This window comes from Salmo salar, chromosome ssa11, assembly GCF_905237065.1.
Source record: "Salmo salar chromosome ssa11, Ssal_v3.1, whole genome shotgun sequence".
NCBI lineage: Eukaryota > Metazoa > Chordata > Actinopteri > Salmoniformes > Salmonidae > Salmo > Salmo salar.
Genome location: NC_059452.1, coordinates 36366594 through 36381443, shown reverse-complemented (window position 1 = coordinate 36381443; position 14850 = coordinate 36366594). Strand labels below are relative to the sequence as shown.

Below are 14850 nucleotides of genomic sequence, written 5' to 3'. Positions count from 1 at the left end.
TGAGAAATAGTATGTGTTGTTATGGAGAACAAATTGAAAACAGGAAATTCAATAATCAAATCAGACTTCTCTAACTGAAGTGAGAAGGTGTTTAAATATATTAACTAATGTATTCCAGTTATTAACTAAAAGGGCAATCAATCGCCATATGCAGTTTTAGATATTTTAGTAGCTTATTAGTTCATTTTAATTCCACCAATTTCTTCCAAACATTTAAATACTATATTCACATATTTTATTTGGAATAATTCTGTGTCTTACCCAATCAGTATAAGTCCAAATAATTCTCTCCAATCATAGAAAGATTGACACTTGTACAACATTGAATTCCATAATGATTCAAATTTGAGTCCTTTCTGTGTGTTTTTGTAGGAAAGCTCAACATGTGAGCAGCAGCCCCAGTCCCCTGGAGGTCTAACCCTGCCCCCCCTGCACTCGGCCCCTCTGTGCCTGGCAGACCCCCTGGCAGTGACCAACTACACAGAGACAGAACACACTGGGAACAACAACCACCTCAAGGTATCAATTAGGACTCTTCTAAGTCTTCTTGATAAACATTCATAGCCTGTTTGGTTCTGTGTATCTTCATTATCTTTAGGCTTTAACTTTGAAAATCGTTGTTTGAACATCCATTTCCATACAAGAGTGGATGAATACCTTGGTTGAGTTCAGTAGGGCACATCATTGTAAATCGTTTTGAAACTGAAGACAAAAAGTCCAGGTAGTCCATCCTTAGTCTGGGTGCCAGTCTGTTAAGCTAACATTCTACTCCTAACATTCTACTCCTAACATTCTACTCCTAACATTCTACTCCTAACATTCTACTCTGCCTGGGTAGCATAGGACATGGAGTACAAGGAGTGTAATGTAAGCGAAACAGACTGGCAACCAGCCTAGTCTGCCGCTGTATCAGTGTGTTTTCCTACGTTTGATGCCTAATGAACATCACCCTTGTGTGTTGTGTGTTGTGTGTTGTAGCTGGCAATCCCAGAGGTGAATGAGGACAGAGGTTGGGACATAGAGAGGAGAGGACATGGTCTTCAGGGACAGACGGTCTGCAAGAGGACCCGCTCCAACTCTACCAGTAACACACACACACACACACACACACACACACACACACACACACACACACACACACACACACACACACACACACACACACACACACACACACACACACACACACACACACACACACACACACCGATATGAGTCCTGTAAGGCAGTTGTCATGAGTTTCCTGTGGTACATCATTAGATACTATTAGGTGATTTCCTTCCTTTCCTACAAGAACATGAGGACATCATCATCTCTAACTGGATGTTAAGTTTGTCACATCCTGCACAGATGTTTTCTAAACTCTGGAAATGACTAAATGTAATGATGCTTTAAATTGACCTGGGTATGTTTTGTAAGTCACTTGTTTTTACAAATTGCATTCCTTGCTGTGTGAGCAACTAGCCTTTCCCTGTTTTGACCTGCTTTTGTGATGAGTAACCAAGCCTCTTGTTATCTCCCAGAGAAAATGTCATAGGCTTTAGCTCAGTGGGCTAATGTGGTATTGAGGGAAGATAACCCAGGTTCCATACAGTTGCTCACAGTTGGTGTCTGGGGTTTTTGCTTGGTCTCTGGATAGTATTGAATCACATGACATTGTATTGAATCACATGACATTGTATTGAATTGTGCTCAGGTGTCCATCCATACTGGATTGGAGACCTGGACACCATTATCCTGAAGACGCCTGAGCTTTGCGGGAGCAACACCCACGGAACCGTCGGTTTCTTTGGCAGCAGGAAGTCCCAGTCCCAGCAGCTGGAGTTTCCTCACAACCCCAACCAGGTGTGTGTTTGCGCCTGTCTGCCTACCTGCCTTGAGAGTTTCTGTACCTGCAAATGCTTTGATTACAATTAATCCAGATTGGTACTGACTTATTACATTCCTGAGATTTCTACGGTAGCTGCTGCTCCCATTGCCTTGTTAGTTCAATTTGAGTTCTCATGCAGACAGCAGGTTTTTCAAAAAAGAATAAAAATTTCTATTCAATGAAGTTTTTGGAAGGGGACTAAACTATTTCCTCTTTTTCATTATAATCATGACATAATTCAATTACTCGCTCATACAGTGAGAGACCGTCAGAGTGAGACGGGGAGAGGAGAAAAATATGTATTTCCGTTCAGAACTTCAGAACAATAGGAAAAGAAGAGAGATTAAAAACAGGTGTAGAAATCACTTCCAAAAAGCATCTGGAACTAGTCAACTCAATTTGTCAGCCTTCTTCCTGTTTAGCAGAACTTGGCTCTAGAGCAAGCGAGGAAAAATGTGTGTGTGTGAAACCAGTGTGTGTGTGTGTAAAACCAGTGTGTGTGTGTGTGTGTGTGTGAAACCAATGTGTGTGTGTGTACGTGAGGCCTCTCCTCTCGTGTGTGTGGAACCTGACTGAGGGTGTTGCCTCCCGTCTGTCCCCCTCCTCCTCCCCCCTCCACAGCCCATTCCCCGTCCCTCTCGCTCTCTTAGCTCAGCCCATCTGGTCCATTCCTGCAGTAATGTCCAAGCCTTCATCATCTGTAACATCGTGCTGATGAAGGGCCATGGCAAGGTAATTATGCAGCACGTTTGAACGTCTGCTCCAGGAGCTTGAACGCAGCCCATGGCCCTGGGGCTAATTCATAATAAAGCATCATTGTTTGCTTCTACTTTGGAGTACTATGGAGTAGCATCCAATCTTTAAACATAGTAGTGATGAGTTGTTGCTTTGGCCCTGGGTTTTCCCTGACCATATAACTTAACGGGAAAACTCCTAGTTACTTTTAAGACCACCCCCTCAGTGCTATTGGCTGGGTTAATATTTTTCGTTACCAGAAATGAAACTACAAATTACCTCTTTAAAGGGTGGGAATACTCCTCCTTAAAGGTGCAATCTGTAGTTTGAAGTCTCTCCTAACTGTTGTATTGTCCCATGCAGGGTCTGGGATTCAGCATTGTGGGGGGCAGGGACAGCATGTACGGACCCATGGGTATCTACGTCAAGACCATCTTCGCTGGAGGGGCTGCGGCTGCAGATGGCAGACTACAGGAGGGTAAGAGGAGATAGAGAGACTCATTGCTTTTGTTAAAATGTTACTACAACAACAGAGTTGATCTCAGTCCAACACTAACATACACAAAGCCTACACACACCCTGTAGCCCTCCTGGACTGCTGGACCAGTGTTGGTGACCACTGAATGATCATTTTGTTTATTATATTATCATATTATTATATGTATGGTGAACAGCATGTTGGCTGACTGTGGTCCATCTCTCCCTCTCACTCTCTCTCTCTCTCTTGCTCTCACTCTCTCGCACTCTCTCTCTCTCTCTCTCTCTCTCTCGCTCTCCCTCTCTCGCACTCTCTCTCTCTCTCTCTCGCTCTCCCTCTCTCGCACTCTCTCTCGCTCTCTCTCTCTGTCTCAGTTCAATTCAATTTCAATTCAAAGGGCTTTATTGGCATGGGAAACATATGTTTACATTGCCAAAGCAGGTAAAATAGATAATACATGAAAGTGAAATAAACAATGACAAAAATTAACAGTAAACATTACAATCACAAAAGGAGTAGAGACCTTTCAAATGTCATATTATGGCTAAATGCAATGTTGTAACGATGTGCAAATAGTAAAAGTACAAAAGTTCTCCATTGGTTGCCCTTTTCTTGTGGCAACAGGTCACATGGTATTTCACCCAACAGATATGGGAGTTTATCAAAATTAGATTTGTTTTCGAATTCTTTGTGGGTCTGTGCAATCTGAGGGAAATATGATCTCTAATATGGTCATACATTTGGCAGGAGGTTAGGAAGTGCAAGTCAGTTTCCACCTCATTTTGTGGGCAGTGTGCACATAGCCTGTCTTCTGTTGAGAGCCAGGTCTGCCTATGGCAGATTTTCTCAATAGCAATGCAATGCTCGCTGAATCTGTACATAGTCAAAGCTTTCCTTAATTTTGAGTCACAGTGGTCAGGTATTCTCTGTTTAGGGCCAAATAGCATTCGAGTTTGCTCCGCTTTTTTTGTTAATTCTTTCCTATGTGTCAAGTAATTATCTTGTTGTTTTCTCATGATTTGGTTGGGTCTAATTATGTTGCTATCCTGGGGCTCTGTGGGGTCTGTTTGTGAACAGAGCCCCAGGACCAGCTTGCTTAGGGGACTCTTCTCCTGGTTCATCTCTCTGTAATTGATGGCTTTGTTATTGAAGGTTTGGGAATCGCTTTCTTTTCGGTGGTTGTAGAATTTAACGTCTCTTTTTTAGATTTCTATAATTACTGGGTATCGGCCTAATTCTGCTCTGCATGCATTATTTGGTGTTTTACGTTGTACACTGAGGATATTTTTGCAGAATTTTACATGCAGAGTCTCAATTTGGTGTTTACATCATTTTGTGAATTCTTGGCTTGTGAGCGGACCCCAGACCTCACAACCATAAAGGGCAGTGGGTTCTATAACTGATTCAAATATTTTTTTGCCAGATCCTAATTGGTATGTCGAATTTTTTGTCCGTTTTGATGGCGTTTCTCAGATCGTTCACAGCTTTGTGGAAGTTACCTGTTGCGCTGATGTTTAGGCCAAGGTATGTATAGTTATTTGTGTGCTCTAGGGCAACAGTGTCTAGATGGAATTTGTATTTATGGTCATGGCAACTGGACCTTTTTTGGAACAGAATTATTTTTGTCTTACTGAGATTTACTGTCAGGGCCCAGGTCTGGCAGAATCTGTGCAGAAGATCTAGATGCTGCTGTAGGCCCTCTGTAGTTGGGGACAGAAGCACTAGATCATCAGCAAACAATAGAAACTTGACCTCAGATTCTAGAAGGTTGAGGCTGGGTGTTGCAAACTGTTCTAGTGCCCTCGCCAATTTGTTGATATATATGTTGAAAAGGGTGGGGCTCAAGCTGCATCTCTGTCTCACCCCACAGCCCTGTGGAAAGAAATGTGTGTTTTTTTACCAATTTTGACTGCACACAAGTTGTTTGTGTACATAGATTTTAAATGTTGTATGTTTTTCCCCTAACACCACTTTCCATTAATTTGTATAGCAGACCCTCACGCCAAATTGAGTCAACAGCTTTTATGAAATCAACAAAGCATGAGAAGACTTTACTTTTGTTTTGGTTTGTTTGTTTGTCAATTAGGGTGTGCAGGGTGAATACAGTGCATTCTGAAAGTATTCAGACTCCTTGACTTTTTAAACATTTTGGTATGTTACAGCCTTATTCTGAATTGTTTTTCCCCTCATCAGTCTACAAACAATACCCCATAATGACAAAGTGAAAACAGATTTGTTGACATTTTTGCAAATGTATTTCAAATAAAAAATGGAAATACCTTATTTACATAAGTATTCAGGCCCTTTGCTATGACACTCAAAATTGAGCTCAGTTGCATCCTGTTTCCATTGATCATCCTTGATATGTTTCTACAAGTTCATTAGAGTCTACCTGTGGTAAATTCAATTGATTGGACATGATTTGGAAAGGCACACACCTGTCTATATAAGGTCCCACAGTTGACAATGCATGTCAGAGTTAAATCCAAGCCATGAGGTCGAAGGAATTGTTCGTCATGTTTTGGTACCCTTCCCCAGATCTGTGTCTCGACACAGGATTGTGTCGAGGCACAGATCTGGGGAAGGGTACCAAAACATTTCTGCAGCATTGAAGGTCCCCAAGAACACAGTGGCCTCCATCATTCTTAAATGGAAGAAGTTTGGAACAACCGAGACTCTTCCTAGAGCTGGCCTTCTCGGCAAACTGAGCAATCGGGGGAGAAGGGCCTTGGTCAGGGAGGTGACTAAGATCCCGATGGTCACGCTGACAGACCTCCAGAGTTTCTCTGTGGAGATGTAACAACCTTCCAGAAGGACAACTATCTCTGCAGTACTCCATCAATCAGGCCTTTATGGTAGAGTGGCCAGATGGAAGCCACTCCTCAGTAAGAGGCACATGACAGCCCACTTGGAGTTTGCTAATAGGCACCTAAAGGACTCTCAGACCATGAGAAACAAGTTTCTCTGGTCTGATGAAACCAAAATTGAACTCTTTGCGTTGAATGCCAAGGGTCACGTCTGGAGGAAACCTGGCACCATCTCTACGGTGAAGCATGGTGGCGGCATCATGCTGTGGGGATGTTTTTCAGGAGGCAGGGACTGGGAGACTAGTCAGGATCGAGGGAAAGCTGAACGGAGCAAAGTACAGCGAGATCCTTGATGAAAACCTGCTCCAGAGCACTCAGGACCTCAGACTGGGGCGAAGGTTCACCTTCCAACAGGACAACGACCCTAAGCACACAGCCGAGACACACAGGAGTGGCTTCGGGTCAAGTCTCTGAATGTCTTTGAGTGGCCCTGCTTGAGCCCGGCGTTGAACCCAATCGAACATCTCTGGAGAGACCTGAAAATAGCTCTGCAACAACGCTCCCCATCCAACCTGACAGAGCTTGAGTAGATCTGCAGAGAAGAATAGGAGAAACTCCCCAAATCAGGTGTGCCAAACTTGTACCGGCATACCCAAGAAGATATTTCAGTTTTTAAATATTAATGCATTGGGCAAAAATTTCTAAAAACCTGTTTTTGTTTTGTCATTATGGGGTATTGTGTGTAGATTGATGAGGGGGGAAAATGATTGAATACATTTCAGAATAAGGCTGTAACGTAACAAAATGTGGAAAAAGTCAAGGGGTGTGAATACTTTCCGAATGCACTGTACATGGTCTGTCGTATGTTAATTTGGTAAAAAGCCAATTTGACATTTTCTCAGTACATTGTTTTCACTGAAGAAATGTACGAGTCTGCTGTTAATGATATTGCAGAGTATTTCCCCAAGGTTGCTGTTGACAAATATCCCACTGTATTTATTGGGGTCCAATTTGTCTCCACTTTTGTGGATTGGGGTGATCAGTCCTTGATTCCAAATATTGTGGAAGATGCGAGAGCTGAGGATGATGTTAAAGAGTTTAAGTTAAGCCAATTGTAATTTGTGGTCTGTATATTTTATCATTTCACTTAGGATATCATCAACACCACAGGCCTTTTTGGGTGGGAGGGTTCATATTTTGTCCTGTATTTTATTCAGTGTAATTGGAGATCCAGTGGGTCCTGGTAGTCTTTAATAGTTATCCAGTGGGTTCTGGTAGTCTTTAATAGTTATCCAGTGGGTTCTGGTAGTCTTTAATAGTTATCCAGGGGGTTCTGGTAGTCTTTAATAGTTATCCAGGGGGTTCTGGTAGTCTTTAATTGTCACGGTTGTCGAAAGGAGGAGCGGACCAAAGTGCAGCATGTGTGTCGTTCCACATTTTATTTTCACTGTGAAACTTTGCATTACATACATAAATAAACTGAACGAACAAAAACAACAAACCGTGACGCAGAGTAGAAACATACACTAACTCAGAAATAATCTCCCACAACCCCAGGAGGGAAAAAAAACCTACTTAAGTATGATCTCCAATTAGAGACAACGAGGACCAGCTGCCTCTAATTGGAGATCATCCCAAACAAAACTCAACATAGAAATACAAAACTAGAACCTGACAACATAGAAAAAATAAACTAGAAAACCCCCTGTCACGCCCTGACCTACTCTACCATAGAAAACAACAGCTTTCTAAGGTCAGGACGTGACATTAATAGTTATCCATGGGGTTCTGGTAGTCTTTAATAGTTATCCAGGGGGCTCTGGTAGTCTTTAATAGTTATCCATGGGGTTCTGGTAGTCTTTAATAGTTATCCAGGGGGCTCTGGTAGTCTTTAATAGTTATCCAGTGGGTTCTGGTAGTCTTTAATAGTTATCCAGTGGGCTCTGGTAGTCTTTAATAGTTATCCAGTGGGTTCTGGTAGTCTTTAATAGTTATCCAGTGGGTTTTGGTAGTCTTTAATAGTTGATTTTTAGATTTGTATTTGATCATGTATACATTTTGCTGTTTGTTCTTTGTTATTGAGCCAAACAGATTGGAGAAGTGGTTTATCCATACATATTGTGGATAGATAACTCCTCGTGTTGTTCTTTGTTATTGAGCCTAAAAGATGGGAGAAGTGGTTTATCCATACATGTTGTGGATAGATAACTCCTCGTGTTGTTCTTTGTTTAGTGTGTTCCAATTTCCCAGAAGTGGTTAGAGTCTATGGATTCTTCAATTACATTGAGCTGATTTCTGATGTGCTGTTCCTTCTTTCCCCGTAGTGTATTTCTGTATTGTTTTAGTGATTCACCATAGTGAAGGTGTAGATTCAGCGTCTCTACGTTGTTGGTTGGATAGGTTTCTCAATTTCTTTCTTAGGTTTTTGCATTCTTCATTAAACCATTTGTCATTGTTGTTAATTTTCTTAGGTTGTCTGCTTGACCTTTTTAGATTTGATAGGGAAGGTCAAATATACTGTTTAGGTTTTCTACTGCTAAGTTTACACCTTCACTATTACAGTGAAACATTTTGTCCAGGAAGTTGTCTAAAAGGGATTTAATTTGTTGTTGCCTAATTGTTTTTTGGTAGGTTTCTACTCTACTTTCATTCCATCTATAGCATTTCTTAATATTACTGTATGCAGTTTCTTTGGCTTTTATGCCTCATGATTGAGTATTACTCTGTTCAAGTAGACTGTGATTTTGCTGTGATCTGATATGGGTGTCAGAGGGCTGACTGTGAACACTCTGAGAGACTTTGGGTTGAAGTCAGCGATAAAGTAATCTACAGAAATCTAAAGTAATCTCTCTCTCATCTTTCTCTCTCTCTCTCTCTCTCTCTCTCTCTCTCTCTCTCATTCTTTCTCATTCAATTCAATTCAAGGGGCGTTATTGGCATGGGAAGCATGTGTTAACATTGCAAAAGCAAGTGAGGTAGAAAATATACACTGCTCAAAAAAATAAAGGGAACACTTAAACAACACCATGTAACTCCAAGTCAATCTGTCCACTTAGGAAGCAACACTGATTGACAATAAATTTCACATGCTGTTGTGCAAATGGAATAGACAACAGGTGGAAATTATAGGCAATTAGCAAGACACCCCCAATAAAGGAGTGGTTCTGCAAGTGGGGACCACAGACCACTTCTCAGTTCCTATGCTTCCTGGCTGATGTTTTGGTCACTTTTGAATGCTGGCGGTGCTTTCACTCTAGTGGTAGCATGAGACGGAGTCTACAACCCACACAAGTGGCTCAGGTAGTGCAGCTCATCCAGGATGGCACATCAATGCGAGCTGTGGCAAGAAGGTTTGCTGTGTCTGTCAGCGTAGTGTCCAGAGCATGGAGGCGCTACCAGGAGACAGGCCAGTACATCAGGAGACGTGGAGGAGGCCGTAGGAGGGCAACAACCCAGCAGCAGGACCGCTACCTCCGCCTTTGTGCAAGGAGGAGCAAGAGAAGCACTGCCAGAGCCCTGCAAAATGACCTCCAGCAGGCCACAAATGTGCATGTGTCTGCTCAAACGGTCAGAAACAGACTCCATGAGGGTGGTATGAGGGCCCGACGTCCACAGGTGGGGGTTGTGCTTACAGCCCAACACCGTGCAGGACGTTTGGCATTTGCCAGAGAACACCAAGATTGGCAAATTCTCCACTGGCGCCCTGTGCTCTTCACAGATGAAAGCAGGTTCACACTGAGCACGTGACAGACGTGACAGAGTCTGGAGATGCCGTGGAGAACATTCTGCTGCCTGCAACATCCTCCAGCATGACCGGTTTGGCGGTGGGTCAGTCATGGTGTGGGGTGGCATTTCTTTGGGGGGCCGCACAGCCCTCCATGTGCTTGCCAGAGGTAGCCTGACTGCCATTAGGTACCAAGATGAGATCCTCAGACCCCTTGTGAGACCATATGCTGGTGCGGTTGGCCCTGGGTTCCTCCTAATGCAAGACAATGCTAGACCTCATGTGGCTGGAGTGTGTCAGCAGTTCCTGCAAGAGGAAGGCACTGATGCTATGGACCGGCCCGCCCGTTCCCCAGACCTGAATCCAATTGAGCACATCTGGGACATCATGTCTCGCTCCATCCACTAACGTCACGTTGCACCACAGACTGTCCAGGAGTTGGCGGTTGCTTTAGTCCAGGTCTGGGAGGAGATCCCTCAGGAGACCATCCGCCACCTCATCAGGAGCATGCCCAGGCGTTGTAGGGAGGTCATAGAGGCATGTGGAGGCCACACACTACTGAGCCTCATTTTGACTTGTTTTAAGGACATTACATAAAAGTTGGATCAGCCTGTAGTGTGGTTTTCCACTTTCATTTTGAGTGTGACTCCAAATCCAGACCTCCATGGGTTGATAAATTGGATTTCCATTGATTATTTTTGTGTGATTTTGTTGTCAGCACATTCAACTATGTAAAGAAAAAAGTATTTAATAAGATTATTTCTTTCATTCAGATCTAGGATGTGTTGTTTAAGTGTTCCCTTTATTTTTTTGAGCAGTATACAAAAGTCAAATTAACAATAAAATGAACAGTAAACATTACACATACAGAAGTTTCAAATGAGTAAAGACATTACAAATGTCATATTATGTATATATGCAGTGTTGTAACGATGTACAAATGGTTAAAGTACACAAGGGAAAATAAATAAGCATAAATATGGGTTTTATTTACAATGGTGTTTGTTCTTCACTGGTTGCCCTTTTCTTATGGCAACAGGTCACAAATCTTGCTGATGTGATGGCACACTGTGGAATTTCACCCAGTAATATGGGAGTTTATCAAAATTGGGTTTGCTTTCGAATTCTTTGTGGATCTGTGTAATCTGAGGGAAATATGTGTCTCTAATATGGTCATACGTTGGGCAGGAGGTTAGGAAGTGCAGCTCAGTTTCCACCTCATTTTGTGGGCAGTGTGCACATAGCCTGTCTTCTCTTGAGAGCCATGTCTGCCTACGGCGGCCTTTCTCAATAGCAAGGCTATACTCACTGAGTCTGTACATAGTCAAAGCTTTCCTTAAATTTGGGTCAGTCACAGTGTTCAGGTATTCTGCCACTGTGTGCTCTCTGTTTAGGGCCAAATAGCATTCTAGTTTGCTCTGTTTTTTGTTAATTACTTGACACATTGGAAATAATTATCTTTTTGTTTTCTCATGATTTGGTTGGGTGTAATTGTGCTGCTGTCCTGGGGCTCTGTGGGGTGTGTTTTTGTTTGTGAACAGAGCCCCAGCACCAGCTTGCTTAGGGGACTCTTCTCCAGGTTCATCTCTCTGTAGGTGATGGCTTTGTTATGGAAGGTTTGGGAATTGCTTCCTTTTAGGTGGTTGTAGAATTTAACGGCTCTTTTCTGGATTTTGATAATTAGTGGGTAGTGGCCTAATTCTGCTCTGCATTCATTATTTGGTGTTCTACGTTGTACACGGAGGATATTTTTGCAGAATTCTGCATGCAGAGTCTCAATTTGGTGTTTGTCCCATTTAGTGAATTATTGGTTGGTGAGCGGACCCCAGACCTCACAAACATAAAGGGCAATGGGTTCTATGACTGATTCAAGTATTTTTAGCCAGATCCTAATTGGTATGTTGAATTTTATGTTCCTTTTGGTGGCATAGAATGCCCTTCTTGCCTTCTCTCTCAGATCGTTCACAGCTTTGTGGAAGTTACCTGTGGCGCTGATGTTTAGGCCAAGGTATGTATAGTTATTTATGTGTTCTAGGGCAACGGTGTCTACATGGAATTTGTATTTGTGGTCCTGGCGACTGGACCTTTTTTGGAACACCATTATTTTTGTCTTACTGAGATTTACTGTTAGGGCCCAGGTCTGGCAGAATCTGTGCAGAATATCTAGGTGCTGCTGTAGGCCCTCCTTGGTTGGTGACAGAAGCACTAGATCATCAGCAAACAGTAGACATTTGACTTCAGATTCTAGTAGGGTGAGGCCGGGTGCTGCAGGCTTTTCTAGTGCCCGCGCCAATTCGTTGATAAGAGTGTGGGGCTCAAGCTGCATCCCTGTCTCACCCCACAGCCCTATGGGAAGAAATGTGTGTGTTTTTTTGCCTATTTTAACAGCACACTTGTTATTTGTGTACATGGATTTTATAATTTCATTCTCTCTCTCATTCTCTCTCTTTCTCTCTCTCTCTCTCTCTCTCTCTCTCTCTCTCTCTCTCTCTCTCTCTGTCTCTCTCTCTCTCTCATTCTCCCCCTCTCTTTCTTTCTATCTGTCTCTCTCTCTGTCTCTCTCTGTCTCTGTCGCTCTCTCTTTCTCTCATTCTCTCTCTCTCCCTCTCATTCATTCTATCTCTCTCTCGCTCTTTTCTCTCATTCTCTCTCTCTCTCTGTCTCTCTGTCGCTCTGTCTCTTAGGGGATGAGATCCTGGAGTTGAATGGCGAGTCTCTACATGGACTAACTCATCAGGATGCACTACAGAGATTCAAAGTAAGACTACAGCACCACAACAAATCATCATATTACACTGTTATTACAGCCATATTACAACATTATTACAGCCATATTACAACATTATTACAGCCATAATACAACATTATTACAGCCATATTACAACATTATTACAGCCATATTACAACATTATTACAGCCATATTACAACATTATTACAGCCATATTACAACATTATTACAGCCATAATACAACATTATTACAGCCATAATACAACATTATTACAGCCATAATACAACATTATTACAGCCATATTACAACATTATTACAGCCATAATACAACATGATGGAATTAAAAGGATCCCTTTTGATTAGTGAAGACATTTTAGAACAGGGGTAGACAACCCTGTTCCTGGAGTGCCGCAGGTACTGCAGGATTTTGTACCAACTAGGCACCACACCTGATTGACTAAATTCAACACAGCTGGTCCTCCTGGTTGGTTTAATCAAAAGCATGAAGTGCCTGCAGCACTCCAGATCCAGGGTTGTCTTCCCCTGTTCTGGAACAACCGAACAGACTATAATACAATAAACACAGCTCATTATATCTAAGATCCATCTTTATTAATCAGAATGATCCTCTCTCTCCCTCTCCATCCCGCTCTACTTCTCCCTCTCTCCTTCTCCCTCGCCTTTCTCTCCCTCTCCTTCCCTTCTCCCCCGCCCTTGCCTTCTCCTTCTCCCTCTCTCCACAGCAGATAAAGAAGGGTCTGTTGACTCTGGTGGTGAGGACCAGCCTGCGTGTCGGCGCCCTCTGTGGCCAGGCAGCGGTAGCACAGCTGTGTCGGTCTCGCTCTCTCAGCTCCAGTACTGGCATGGCCCGGGTCAGCACTGATATGGGGGACTACAACTACCTCAGCGGTGTCACCGCCGCCAACACACACACCAACACCGTACCTCAGCCGCCTTTGGCCAAACCCCGAGATCGTGTCATGATGGAGATCACCTTGCACAAAGGTCAGGGGTCAAAGATAAGAAGTTCTAAGTTGTATTATGACTTGGAGCTAGAGCATCTAACGTACACAATGTCCTATCTGTCTTCCTGTGTGTGTGTGTGTGTGTGTGTGTGTGTGTGTGTGTGTGTGTGTGTGTGTGTGTGTGTGTGTGTGTGTGTGTGTGTGTAGAGGCTGATGTGGGGCTGGGCATTGGGCTGTGTTGCGTGCCGTCTGGAGATGGTTGCCGTGGCGTCTATATCCACACCCTCTCCCCTGGGTCGGTGGCACACATGGACAGTAGACTCAGGTAAGGATTCAATAAACATTCTGTAAATGCTGAATACACATAGCCTGGGTACCAGTCTGTTTGTGCTAACATTCCACAACTTGTCATGAAAAGGAGGCTTACCTCAGTACACTTCCCACTTCCTTACTCCCTGGATGTGGTCCCATTCTTTACCTTTCCACCAAGTGTGCACTTGTACCCTCACTATCATGGATTTCGAAAGGAATCGATGTAGTGGAAACTCCCTCATGCCATGCTTGCACTAATCCAATGCATTTCAATGCATGAGAGAGGGAGTGAAGGAGGAGACTCTGTAGAGGACATTACATCACCACTCTTCATTAGTCATTTAGCAGACTCACTCATCCAGAGCAGTTTATTGTTGACACATAGTCTGTGCATATTGTCGTGTCTTTGGCATCATTAAAACTGAAGACCTATTTATCAAATAACTCTGTAATTATTATTACGTGATCAAACTGATTAATCATGTAACTGTAATTAACTAGGAAGTCGGGGCACCAAGGAAAATATTCAGATTACAAAGTTATAATTTTCCTAATATAACTTTCAGATATTTTAATATCTGATCAATTAGTCTTCAATTTAATGAATTATTATTTACCTCACATTAGTCTCATTCCAGACGTCGTAAATTGTTGGTTATCTGCACGAACCCAGTCTGCACTATGAGTCATCCATACATCAATTGTCTTAAAATAATTGATTTACTAACTAAGTAATTCACAGAAATGCATAACAAACAGTAGATATGTTTACAAGGAAATGATAGAGGAATGTGCCCTAGTGGGCTAAACCAGCATTGCGGCTTGTTAGACAAAAGGGGAGTGGGGGTTCATCTGACGAGACACTACAGAGTTGAATATTATAACAATTGAAATGCTAATCCTTTGCACGTGAATGCTCACTCATTCGGGAACAATTGCAATCAATATATATATTTACGCTCAGTGTGTCGTCGTGATCTCTGTTGAAAAGTTTGTTTCTGTTGGAGAGTCTGTCCGCCCTATCTCTCTCTCTCTCTCTGTCGTGGTTAGAATGGATAGTTCAGAGTAACATTCATTCATGTCGTTATAGAATAGCTGTTTCTGTGCTTGTTGGTCTTTGTGTTCAATGATACCGAATTCCTAGCTGCAGACTAGTAATTAATATCAAAGACTTATTCTTATTCTGTCGGTATCGATAGTCTAAGAGTTTAACCATGTGGTATGGTTAA

At 42.7% G+C, this 14850-nt stretch overlaps 1 protein-coding gene across 3 annotated transcripts in view; it reads left to right on the top strand.

Annotated features, from left to right (window-relative positions):
- LOC106592135 (pro-interleukin-16) overlaps window positions 1–14850 on the top strand; it is a 61925-nt gene that overhangs the window by 26640 nt on the left and 20435 nt on the right. For all 3 annotated transcript variants that reach the window (XM_045689448.1, XM_045689447.1, XM_045689450.1), the window contains exons 6-13: window positions 373–519; window positions 979–1084; window positions 1697–1845; window positions 2492–2602; window positions 2969–3083; window positions 12299–12372; window positions 13088–13349; window positions 13517–13634. In XM_045689448.1, coding sequence (XP_045545404.1) covers window positions 373–519; window positions 979–1084; window positions 1697–1845; window positions 2492–2602; window positions 2969–3083; window positions 12299–12372; window positions 13088–13349; window positions 13517–13634 — 1082 coding nt within the window. The remainder of the gene's footprint in view (window positions 1–372; window positions 520–978; window positions 1085–1696; window positions 1846–2491; window positions 2603–2968; window positions 3084–12298; window positions 12373–13087; window positions 13350–13516; window positions 13635–14850) is intronic.